The sequence below is a fragment of the Pleurodeles waltl genome, chromosome 3_1, assembly GCF_031143425.1.
Source record: "Pleurodeles waltl isolate 20211129_DDA chromosome 3_1, aPleWal1.hap1.20221129, whole genome shotgun sequence".
NCBI classification, from domain to species: Eukaryota; Metazoa; Chordata; class Amphibia; order Caudata; family Salamandridae; genus Pleurodeles; species Pleurodeles waltl.
Genome location: NC_090440.1, coordinates 98,450,872 through 98,464,474, shown reverse-complemented (window position 1 = coordinate 98,464,474; position 13,603 = coordinate 98,450,872). Strand labels below are relative to the sequence as shown.

The 13,603-nt window shown below is 46.9% G+C and overlaps 1 protein-coding gene across 1 annotated transcript in view; it reads right to left on the bottom strand.

Annotated features, from left to right (window-relative positions):
- The window catches only part of SLC6A5 (solute carrier family 6 member 5), a 305,468-nt gene that overhangs the window by 275,755 nt on the left and 16,110 nt on the right, over positions 1 to 13,603 (bottom strand). The window contains exon 2 of the mRNA XM_069221331.1: positions 3,686 to 4,129. Within this exon, the coding sequence (XP_069077432.1) occupies positions 3,686 to 4,129 (444 nt within the window). The remainder of the gene's footprint in view (positions 1 to 3,685; positions 4,130 to 13,603) is intronic.

The following is a 13,603-nucleotide window of genomic DNA, read 5'->3' as shown; positions in this document are numbered from 1 at the left end:
ACAAGCTGTCTTGTGTTTTTGGGGATACAATCTTCTCTGTGTATTCTAAAGGGTATAAGCTGTCCTATGTATTTTACAGGGTACAAGCTGCCCTGTGAATTTTACAGGATACAGGCTTCCCTGTGTATTCTACAGGGTGCAGGCTGCCCTGTGTTTTACAGGGTAGAAGCTGCCCTGTGTATTTTACGGGGTACAGGCTGCCCTGTGTATTACAGGGTACAAGCTGCCCTGTGTATTTTACAGGATACAAATTGCCCTGGGTATTCTACAGGGTACAGGCTGCCCTCTGTTTTACAGGGTACAAGCTGCCCTGTGTATTTTACAGAGCACAGGCTGCCCTGTGGATTTTACAGGGTACACGCTGCTCTGTGTTTTACAGGGTACAAGCTGCCCGGTGTATTCTACAGGGTACAGGCTGCCCTGTGTATTACAGGGTAGAAGCTGCTCTGTGTATTTTACAGGGTAGCGGCTGCCGTGTGTTTTACAAGGTACAAGCTGCCCTGTGTATTCTACAGGGTACAAGCTGCCCTGTGTATTCTACAGGGTACAGGCTGCCCTGTGTATTACAGAGTAGAAGCTGCTCTGTGTATTTTACGGGGTACAGGTTGCCCTGTGTTTTACAAGGTACACGTTCCCCTGTTTTGTTTTACAGGGTACAAGATGTCTTGTGTTTTTTACAGGACACAAGCTGCCCTGTTTTTTGTTTTACAAGGTACACGCTACCCTATGTTTCTACAGGCTGGAACGCGTGAGATTAGGAGCCAACCAAAAAAACAATATGCTAACATTATTAGGAATTTGTACCAAAAAGATTTGTCGTGCATACGGGCTCAAATGTCAACATTCGAATCAATTTTAATTGACTTATTGAAACTTGACTTAGTGATGCACGTTTTTCATGTCTCACAGAGGCCTCTGGTCCTTTAAGGGTTTATCTATCTTTTCTTGCACAAGTCAAAGCGCCCACTCAGTTCCACCGAGGATCATCGTGTTATTGCAGGGGCACCCCAAGTACCATCCGCTATGCTCCCAAAATATGGCTCGCATGGCTGAGACTAGAGTACACAAACTAAGGTGTGATGGGGGCTAGGGTAGAAACCCCTAGGCCCCATTACAAGTAGTATAACCCGCAGTAAGGTACTTACCGCACCTGGTAAATGACTATTTCCGTGTCTCCTATGAAAAGTTCTGGCTTAGAAAAGGGGACACAAATCTGAAATTGGTGCAAAAGCAGAGAATTTGCATGTCAGTATTTATTCGGCACTTCCCGCCCAATCTTGGCATGCTTGACCTACCTGAAATGTACCTGTGGAAAACAGAGGGGTGTGGTAATGACCATGAAACTCAGTGTGCCAATAAAAGCGGTCGTTGACATCAGATAACACACGTCAGAATCATAACAAACTTCTGAATCAAACAACCCCTCCTAATCCGGCTTTAATTAGGACCGTGCTAGACATCACATTGCACGGTATTGACATATCACACATATCCAAGATGTAAGGCCTAGACAGACAAACTAAATTGACCAAGGTCACGCTATTAGGTCATAAACTTAGCACACAGTCACTTGTGCTCCCACATCCATTGACTGTCCATGGCAGGGGTAACTTCATGTATTCCAAAAGGAATGATTGAAGTATAGAGACACTGTATCGATTAACTAATTAGTGTGCTTCAACACTGACAGCCCTGAAGGCAAGGCTATTGGACTGGCTGAAGACAAGGATGTTGGACTGGCCTGAAGATAAGGGTGTTGGACTGGCCTGAAGGCCAGGGTATTGGACTGACCTGAAGATAAGGGTGTTGGACTGGCCTGAAGGCCAGGGTATTGGACTGACCTGAAGATAAGGGTGTTGGACTGGCCTGAAGGCCAGGGTATTGGACTGGCCTGAAGATAAGGGTGTTGGGCTGGCCTTAAGACAAGGATGTTGGACTGGCTGTTGGAGTGGCCTGAAGACAAGGGTGTTGGACTGGCCTGAAGACAAGGGTGTTGGACTGGCTGTTGAACTGGCCTGAAGACAAGAGTGTTGGACTGGCCTAAAGACCAGTGCGTTGGGCTAGCCTGAAGATAAGGGTGTTGAACTGGCCTGAAGACAAGGGTGTGGGACTGGCCTGAAGACAAGGGTGTTGGACTGGCTGTTGGAGTGGCCTGAAGACAAGGGTGTTGAATTGGCTATTGGACTGGCCTGAAGACAAGAGTGCTGGAGTCGCCTAAAGACAAGGGCGCTGGGCTAGCCTGACGATAAGGGTGTTGGACTGGCCTAAAGGCAAGGGTGTTGGACTGGCCTGAAGACAAAGGTGTTGGACTGGCATGAAGATAAGGGTGTTGGACTGGCCTGAAGACAAGGGTGTTGAACTGGCTGGTGGACTGACCCGAAGACAAGGGTGTTAGATTGGCTGTTGGACTGGCCTGAAGACAAGAGTTTTGGAGTGGCCTAAAGACAAGGGTGTTGGACTGGCCTGAAGACAAGGGTGTTGGACTGGCTGTTGGACTGGCCTGAAGACAAGGGCGTTGGGCTAGCCTGAAGATAAGGATGTTGGACTGGCCTGAAGACAAGGGTGTTGGACAGGCCTGAAGACAAGAGTTTTGGACTGGCCTGAAGACAAGGGCGTTGGGCTTGCCTGAAGATAAGGATGTTGGACTGGCCTGAAGACAATGGTGTTGGACTGGCCTGAAGACAATGGTATTGGACTGGCCTGCTCAGAGCTCGGTGATCTTATCCATCACAACAGATGCTCGTGAATGGCTCTGTACTAGGTGTGGTAAAACGTCATGTTTGCAATATGCGAGATACATTTTTGCTGGCCATTTATCTAAAAACTGAACACAGAGGCATGCGTACCTTGCATCCCAAGGCCACACAGGACACCGGTGAGACACCGGCCTGAGCACGCCAGCCTTGGGGCTCCTGAGATACATGTTCTGCTCACCCTGATCTCCCACGGGAGTAAGTAACACGGAAAGCATCGCTGAGAGACAAATGATGCCAGCCACATGCACGTAGCTCAACAAATGTGAATTTTGCAAGATTTTACTTGCATAATAATAATTTTGCCCACCCGACCTTTAAACTGGCCGGCCCGAATCTGCACGCTGCGCAGCAGATCAAGGGAGCCTACATCTTTTCATAAAGGATCGGTTCCATGTGAGTTTGATTGCTTTGTGGCCAAGGTCCCTCTTTCTCAAAGAACTTGTAAACGTGTCCAGGGAGCTGGTGGCGGGCGTTGCAAACATCTCACCAGCAGCCTGGTTCTCAGCGGGGAGACGGGATGTGCTGCTTGCATTTTTCTTTAAAAAAAAGAGATAATGACGTTGTGTGCCATGCCTCGCGGGTGACAGCCAAAACCAATCACTTCCCTGTTAAAAATATTAAAACCTGGAATTGTATTCGGTCAGTGGCAATGAAAAGTGCTGTTCTGGATTTGATAACCAAGGTGACTTGCAGTTAGTTTCAGCCCGCTCTCACTTTTATGCTTTGAGTGAATTCTAAGCTCAGTTATTCCTTAAAGTTTGAAACAAACGCGGGTGATGTATTTAAACTGAGTGACAGTGTAATTGAACCTCATGTGTGTATGCGCGCGCGCGCACTTAGGCCTCTTCTGCAGGACAATAGAGCCCTGCACGCCTTTCCACCCCCTCGCACGACCCACACACACACGCACACACTCCAGCAGCACTCACCCCGGTGACGCCCCCGGGCAGCACGGAGGTGGCGCCGTCCGTGCCCAGCACCACGGTGCTCTGGCTGAGCGTGACCCAGCCGCCCCGGGCGTCGTTGTGCTCCAGTATCCCGGTGCCCAGGCTGGCCTCGCCGTCGGCGCCCTGCAGGGGCATGATCCGGCAGTGCAGCGCGTTGCTCTGCCCGTTGCTCTCGGTAGGGGGCGCGCTCTTCAGGGGGTAGATCTCCATGGAGTCCTTGCGGGGGCTCAGGGTCTTCTTGGCCTCCTCCGCCGGGCAGGCCTTGCTCTCGTTGGCAGCCGGTCTGGCCGCGGGGGGCGGCGGGGCCGGGTGCCGCTCATTGTCCGGGCTGCTCCGGGGGACCCCTGCGCCCCCGATCTGCCCGGGAGCCACGGCCTCGGGGCTGTTGAGCGTCTGTTTGGGCATGTCCCTCTGGCTCACGTAGTCCTGCAAGAAGGGAGAGGGGCGAGAAGAGGGGACATGTGGGAGAGCTTTAGACAGTCACGGGCACGCTGCACGTTCAGCACAAGCGCTATCTTTCAGAACAAGCCGATTTAAAAAAGAGAAATCACATGCAAAAACATTCAGGGAAATGGAACAAAGTGGGGCGACAACAGGGAAGAGTAAATAACGCATAGGCTGCTACAGAGGGATTAAAAAATACAGATAAACACAGTGACTGGAGACACGCACACAGATATAATAACCAGGGCCAGTGGAATTATGAGGTTCGGGGACAGCGGCGTTTTCACTTTGCAGCATAATCCATAATCTGCTCTGTAATCCTTTGATTTTAAGAAAATAAATATGTGTCTAGTTTAAGTGGACCAAAGCATACTAAAAAGTGGCGATATGTGTTTCGGTGCATGGTCCTCGATAAAAGTGGACTGGTCACTTTCAGGTGTTTATTGATGTGTTTTGGGTGTTAAACTGATACTGATAAATTAATAAAAATAACAAAATAATGAAGTAATACTATCACAGAATATGTCACATTATGCCTTATAATTTGGCTTTTCTAGCCGCATAAATATAAACAGCCCTGCCATATCATTTGTTCCTCCCCTTCAGCATAATTCCAGCGGCCATGGGTATAACTAAATACAGCCATGTATACATACATGTAAACCTGCATGAATATATAAATACATACAAAAATATGCACGCACACAGAGTTCACGAATTTACAACTAAACAAGCAATACCCAGAAACACAAACACACCTTCATAGATACACAGTGATGGATACATACATCGATACACAGAAAAATACAACTACGTCCAAATACATACATACATGCATGTACACAAGTGTATATAAAAAATACGTGTAATACACACAGTGCACGCATATGTACACTTTATAGTCTCGGACAGCATGGGCCTCACACCAAACATGAATGAACTTTATAGCCCTTCTAAGTGATGAGCTGTCCCGTCCTTGTAGTGCGTATACTTTCAGAGACATATATGTACCTCTACAAACCAAGGTCCATACATTTAATCTAATTTACTGATCTAAACCCCGAATTGAGGGCTTTAGGGGAGACAAGGCGGGAATGGAAATCTCTTTATTTTGACCAAAGGACCCTCACCCACAATTTGAGGCACGCTTCATTATCGGGTCTTAGAACACCCTGATCTACACAGAAGATATCGGTGCAAACACAAAGGGCACGCACACCTGCACACACAAATAAACACACATACAAGGCTGGGTAGACGGTCAGAGGGAACGGCTCGTTGATGCATCTGTCACATGGCAGCGTGGAAGGTAGAGGGGAGGCCGCCAGAGTGCGGGGAGGACGAGGGCTGCACAGACGAGTACAATTCACACTGGAAACTAAAGCAATGGGAAAATGGATGGTGAGTGGATATGCAGCAGGGATACACGTCGGTTAAGATGGATGCATAGATGGATGACTGATGGATGTAGGCGAAATAGTGGGCAGGCTGAAATAAATGGATGGATGACGGCTCTGTAGAAGGATTAGGCGGTAGAGCGGGATGGACAAATGGATTGATTTATACTATTGAACTAGAAATCAAAAATGAAATGTAGATTTAAAGATTGTTGCAAAACTGAGAAGCCAAACAGGCAACCCAGATATATGAATAGTTTAATAGAAGAGTATACAGAAAAATAATACAATGAATCGATAGATAGATAGATAGATAGATAGATAGATAGATAGATAGATAGATAGATAGATAGATAGATAGATATGTATACGTTGAAGAGACAGAAAAACACACATGACGCACACACCTTAAGTATACGTAGATTAACACAGGCGCACACAAGCACACACACATAAACACACAAGCACACACACACAAACACACACACAAGCACACACGCACCACCTCCCCCTCTAAGCCCACCATCCCCGCAGGACAGGCTGCCGCACGCTGCTGCCCCGGCCCGTCCTCCCCCAGCCTGGTTGGGTTTCACATCACGCCCGGAGGAGGCTCGCTCGCCTCGCTCCATTGTCGGAAGATTCTTTAATTTTACGCCCCATTTCCCTCCTGTCATTCAGCTCGGCGCAGCGCCTGTTTTATAGGCAGTAGACAAGCTGCCCGAGCCCCAGCCCTCTCCCGCACAGACCTCACGGCGCTGCAGACCCCGAACACTCACAAAGGTGGAACTGGTGCTAGTGAACAGAGCACAGCGAAGTGTGACACCACGTTCACTGTTGTAAAACGCGTGCCTGTGCCCTGTGGCTGTTTACTCCAGAGACTTCAAGGCGCCTAAAAATCTCCTACTGCCGTGCACTGAAATAAGATGCGGCGCATTTCCCACAGAACCACCCACGTGTGTGCTGGAAAAGCAAGGCGGCAAGCACATCTGTGCACGAGCGCCGACTTGTACTGGGTAATGTGTGCGCCCTTGCCCTGCTTCGGGCCCCACCGTCCCCAGCCAAAGAAATCCAATGATCTGAGAAGTATTCCATGCTCCAGTTTCTTCTATTTAGCGCTTCGGTGACCAGATAAACAACTAGACATCACATGGTCAAATGTGTAGACACACAAATAACAAAATGCAAGCGTACCATCATCTTGAGGAGAGTTTGCCCTAAGGGCTAATATGTCTAACAGACAGCGTGAGTGGTATCATCTCCATTAACCTACACGATTCATGTTACGGTCCTGCATTTTAATTTCCGTCATCTGATCCACCGGTAGCTCCTCGAAGCCGTGTAATACCAATATTAAGCGCTGTGCGAAAAAGGGACCGCTATCATATCAGGTCGGTCCAATCGTTCGGGTTGGTTTCAGCACCACGGACAACGCAGGCCGCCATCTGCGCCAAGGAAAGCTCGAGGGCAAGACGTCTATAGATCGGTTTAACCCACGTCATAACCTCAGACAGCGTTAGCCCTATCAGTACTTTGACAGCTCCTAAACACAATCACTTTAATTCGATTTAACCTGCATGTCAGCTCCTTGGAGAGCAGCACATTATTAGCTGTTATGTCTGCTCTTACATAACGCCTCTTTAATCATGTTTATCCTGCATGTTTGGTGGTGCTATCGGTAGTCACCTGTCAAAAAACTCAGGGTGGCTGTCTATACTACATACCATCCATGAACCGGTTTAACTTCCACTCCAGCACGTGACCAGCATCCGCCTCGTTTAGTAACTGGAGAGCCCCTCTATGAGCTCAAAACGTCTATAAACCGATTTGATTTCCACTCCAGCAGCACCATGGCCGTCACTCTCCTCGTTCAGTCTCTTGAGGGCCCCTCTATAGCACACACCATCGATGAACCGGTTTAACTTCCACTGCAGCACCGACGACAGCAATCTCGTCGCTTAGTGCCATGATAACTCCATCTATAAACACACGCCTTCCACCAACCGCTTTAACATCCACTGCAGCATCGTGAACTGCACCTTCCTTGCTCGCTGCGAAGAGAGCCCCTCTTGGACACCAGACTATCTATGAACCACTTTAACTTCCAACCCGCACCTTGGACAGCGCTCGCATCGCTCGGTGCCTTTAAACCCCCTCTGTGAACAAACAACGTTTAAAGAACCGGTCTAACTTCCACTCCAGCACCGTGGACAGCGCTCGCCTCGCTCAGTGCCTTTAAAGCCCTTCTGTGAACAAACAACCTTTAAAGAACCGGTTTATCTTCCACTTCAGCACCATGGATAGTACTCGCCTCGCTCTGTGCCATGAAAGCCCCTCGGTGCAACATCCACAAATCGCTTTCACTCCCACTCCAGCACCACGGACAGCACCTCCTCCCTCAGTGCCATGAGATACCCCTCCATGAACCCACATACCAACCCTATCAACCCGCCGGGCCATGAACGCCGCTTACCCCTAAACAAAGTCCCACAAATGCAGCATCCAAAAACCTGTTTGCCCTGCGCTGCAAACACCTACGGCGCCCAACTCGAATTCACCTACTCGTAATAATGCCCGAATCCACGCTTCAGCACAATGGTCAGCTGTTAATCAGAGGACCCTCACACCCACCATTTATAAAGCAGTTTATTTACATTCCAACAGTGGACAGTGCTCACACATACGCATATTGCTACAGCGGTTTATCTACATTTCTGACCAGTAGGCAAAGCTATCCGAAAGGGCTCACTTCTACACAGACGCACAATGTATACAGCGTTTTGTGTATATTCGAGCGAGTAAAAACAGACAACATCTATAAGGCGGTTTACTTATATCACTCGACTGCCCTATACACAAACCAGCTATAGGATCGGCGTTCGTACGTTTCACCACAGTGGTCAGTGGTACCCGAAAGGGCACACGAGAGACAAATATCACCTATAAAGCGGTTTATTTCTATCTTCCACCACTCCCCAAACACACACATCAGCGATCCCATGCCCAGGCCCCGCAACATACACCAGTTTTTCGAGTATTTACCTAAGTTTCTGCATGGTGGACGCAGCTCACACGAAAGGGCTCGTCACACAAAGACATTCGCTATAAAACGCTTAGAGGCACACCGGTTTAAAGTTTCGCGCGTTAAGAACACAGAGGCGCTTTGGCTGTGCGTACTCGTGCTCTAAGGTACAGGCACGCAGAGCGCGGAGGGGTACTCACCATGGTCGGGTCGACAACAGCTTAACTCGGTGCAGTTAAAAAATCAGCGCAGTCTTAAAGCGCAGAAGCAGTGGGGTCCGCTCCGCTAGGAGCCAAGCTTTCTATAGCTCCTTGGGAAAGATGGGCTTTGCGTCAGCGCGGAGCAAGGTGCCCTTGGCTTGACATTTTCTTGATAATGTGAGTTTGATAAATCATGGCCCCTCCAATTCAGATTTTTAAAGGTACAGCAGCTCCAGATCCGGTCCTTGCGAGCTGTCACTCAGGCGGGGGCGGGGGGAGCTGAGTGACTCACACTGTGCTGTACCGAATGAGACTTAGGGATCGTGGCGCTCTGTCCCCCACGTTCGGTACTGGAGGGGGAGCGGAGATGCTGGGCTAGCGCCTACACCGTCATCATATTCACGCCAGTTATTTTCCATCCATATTTGGGGTGGAGGAGGGGATACTTTAGGGAGTTGTCACCGTCATTAGTGCGTAGTAAGCCAATGACCCCCGCAGAGAACACCTTTAAAGGAAGGCGCTATATTTAGACAACATTTAATGTATTTTCAGCGCTTCGAAAGTTTTATTTAACTTGACAGAAAATGCATCTGCACGCAGAGGTTTTTTCCGCCTTTTTTGCTGAACCACATTACCTGGAGTACGCAAGTCATCGCCTTAGTTTTCATGGTATAATTAGTGTACATACACAAACATTTGTCCATTTAGACATGCAGTCTTCGTTTAAATTAACCCGCATGCTTTTTTCCATTTATTTTTTAATATAATGAGAATGTATGTTTATTCCACAATGTGAACGCTAATTACAGTCGGGCGACCACGAGCGGATTCAAGCCAGCAGCGTTAGTTTCAATGAAGAGCCATGAAAGGATTGAGTCTAAAATATATATGTGTTTAATTTAAATATCATTGCATGGTATTAACAGCAGCTACACAGATTCCTATGAGATACCGTTGAGTGTCAAACAGCAGAAGCGACATTTACACCAGGGTAACATGTGGTATTTAAATACAGTGTGCCGTTCGATGATATATATATATATATATATATGCTGGAAGATGCAGGATCACAAGAAAACAACAGGCATATATATATATATATATATATATATATATATATATATATATATATATATATATATATATATATATATATTCACACACCAAAGAGTAACTACACCAGGAACACTGCTTGAGGAGTTCGTAAAAACATGCACATTTAATATATATATATATATATATATATATATATATATATATATATATATATATATATATGTATATTCATTCCAAAAAGCACATTATAATTAAATACACATGACCCTACTGTAAATACCTTAATAGATAGAAAGATTGCATTTATATAGCGCTTACTACCCTTGACTAGGGGTCGAATAGCTTTTCGGCGAGTAGCACGCCCAAAAAGCATTAGTGGTGGATATATACACACCAAAGTATATTTACACCAACAACACTGCTTATGGCGTGAGACAGAGAGCCCCCTCACCCCAGCTTCCAATAGCAGTACAATAGACACGTTTACGAGTCGTCAGGAATTTCAACTAGCTCTGGTGTCTTCAAATCACTGGCCATCCCTTCCCCTGCTTAATCATGAGAGATGAAAACAATCTTTATCTCTGCGGATCTTAGTTTTCAGATGGGCAGGCTTGAAATTATTTTTTTAGTTTTGACTCTTCGCCTTTTACTCAACGACTTCTTATCTTTGTGTGGGAGTTCCTTGCCGCTTAAACACACCACGAGTATTATTAGATTTTTTGTTTCCCAGCTTATTTTGGGGGTGGCGGACATGACGTCAGAAACGTCATTTGACGTCAGTTGGTGGCTGACGTCAGAAGCAGCCCATTGGGGTTCACTCTGCGTGGGTTTCCCGGACACAGAGCTCCCTGCATGAGTTACAGTGGGTCGACTAGCTGACGTAATGACGTAGTTCTCTCACACCCCGGCTTTATTTCATCCCTCCCTCCTGTCACGCATGGACTAGCTCGCACCTGATTATACGGGTAATTATAGCTATAAACAAAGGAATGCACTCGAACAGAAAGGGTTATATCCTTGACGTGAGACGAAAACTCATTAAAATTGAGACGAAAATTAATTTAAAGGCCGTGGACTAGTGAATTCCAGCAAATATATGGTGCTTTTCTAATACTTGCCGCTGACCCACAGTTTTTTTATATAAAGCAATTATGTGGAATGTGTGATGGAACAATCAGTGAACAATCCGTGATTTCTTACTGAGGTTGCTGTACTATTGTAAGAAGGTCTACCATGACGTTTGCACTATATTAAAAATGTGTAACTCTTGGGTTATTGGTGTAGTTACATTCAATAATGTGTTTTATCGAGCTACACCAATTTCAATAAAATCACACTCTCGCATACACATGCACACGTGTATGTATACAAATCTAAAAATCTAAAAGGCTGTTCACATACATTACATTTTTGAATATGTGACACATTTATACATTGACAGACTATATGAATAAAAGTGCTGTACATATATATATATATATATATATATATATATATATATATATATATATATATATATAATCACAGCATGGCAACATAGTAAGTATTCCTTTGTGTGTGAAAATGTGTGTAGGCATGCCAAAAATGAATAAACAGGGATCTGTATGCATAAAAGTGTGTGATACACACTCACATTTATTGGAATAATCACCAAGGTACCATGCTGTGCACAAACGCCTAGTGTTTTCATAAAACTGAAAGATTCCCTCCTTAAATGTCCAGGGCGGTGGGACCGAGACACGCCTGGAGCTTGTAACGTTTCCCTCATTGCAGATGCCGAGCTCCACATATTCCCAGCCGCCCCCAGCGCTGCACCAGCCTGCAGAGAGCGCTCTGTATTCAGAAGGCGGGATTTGGCGGGATTAGGAACGCGTCCGTCAGAAATTGAAACATATGTCAGATTGTCGAACAATCTGTTCAGGCCCCGGGATCTGATGCACTGCGGCGCAGACGTACACAGGCCGCCCCCGGCTGTAGAAATACTTTTAAATACAAGCGCGGAATTAAAAGCGACAAGCGGTGATTACACACAGCAGTCGCTGCGTGCTTTGTCGGGGAGGGTGGATGAGGGGGTGGAGACTGACGTGGTGGCAGGTAGGTGGAGAGGTCCTCATTTACAAGCCCTTGTGCCACTGCTGCGTCATTTTATTTTTACGCAGTGGTGGAGCTAGCAGTGCACTGCACTGATCCAGGTTTACAGACTGACGCACTGAGGCCAACGCATCAGTTTGCAAAGCCCTGCCAGGTATAATGTATGCAGGATAGGTGTTCCCAGGCAAAAAGCCATGCAAAACTGACGCAGCAAAATTTACCTTTAACTGTGTCATTCTCAGTGGCAGGGGCTACAGGGGCGGGGTGACGCAGGGGGATTTAATACAATTAAATAAATACATTTAAAAAAAATTATCGCCGCCGGTCCTCGTCGTCTCAGCAGCAAGCAGACTCTCAGCCTGCCCTGCGGCCAATCCTGAAGCTGCCTAAAGCAGCGTTAGGATTGGCGGGGAGTGCCCAGCCAGGGCTCTCCCAGGCAGACTGGGAGCCTGTGCCTGCTCTCTCCAGCCTGGTAACACAGTGTTGGGCTGGAGAGAGCACAGTGCGCATGTGTGTTTGACCGCCCTGAGACAGCCAGCCAAACATACATGCACACTGAGGAGTGCACAGTGCACTCCCCTCATTGCTCTTCATCGACAATGCCCCACCCCTTTAACAATGAAAGGATAATAAACTTAGATTTTATCCTTTCATTGTTAAAGGATTTGCAGCAGTTGCTGCTGACGAGGGGGTGATGCTCCTTCACCATAACGGAGGAGCTGCCACTGGTCATTCTGCAATCTCACTGCATAGAATTTAACCACCTGCTCAGAGCAGGCATAAAATTGACGCAGGGCTTTTTCAAATGGGAGCCTCCTCGCTCTGCTGGAGTTGCGTCAGTTTCACAAAGCAACTTCAGCAATACATGAGTTTAACGCCAACAGATGTGTCATAAGGTCTGACGCATCTGTGAAGGTGTGCCCCCTGGTGCTCTATTTTGTAAATACAGTGCATCCATTGTGTCGTTAGGGAATCTTAGCGAAGTGCAAGGATTCTGACGGGTCAGGGAGTGTACACACACAAACACACTCCACATCAACAAGCACAAGTAGGATCTACATACACACCGCACACAATGTGCAGTCACAAATCATGGACATAGCACAGATTCACGATATGCAGACCCACAGAGTACACACGCACCTCAACATACAGCACATATAGACCATACATGGATGCACAGACTGCACAGTCTGATGCAGCACATAGACAGAAACCGCACATGGAAAGACTGCACAGATACAGGCAGACAACATACAAGCATGCACCATATGTGTCTCACTGTGACATATTAAGGGATTGGGCTCATGTAATCCAGCTGGGTTGGGCCTCCTTGAAATTCGGAAAACACAAGATGCCCTGATGAGAACCCAAAAGGAATCAGAGGTTTGAAATGCATCTACACATATATTTGGAAAGTTCCTTTCACAGCTTTATGTTGTACAGCAGACAACCAAAAACGTTATATGAACTGTGTTAGAAATGGGTTTTTTGGTTGGCAGTCAGGTTGCCCTCTGTCCAAGCAAGAACCCTCACTCTAGTCAGGGTAAGTCACACACAATACAAAATCAGCCTGTGCTCATCCTCCGGTAGCTTGGCACGAGCAGTCAGACTTAACTTAGAAGGCAATGTGTAAAGCATTTGTGCAATAAATCATACAACAACATAGCGTAACACCACAAAAATACACCAC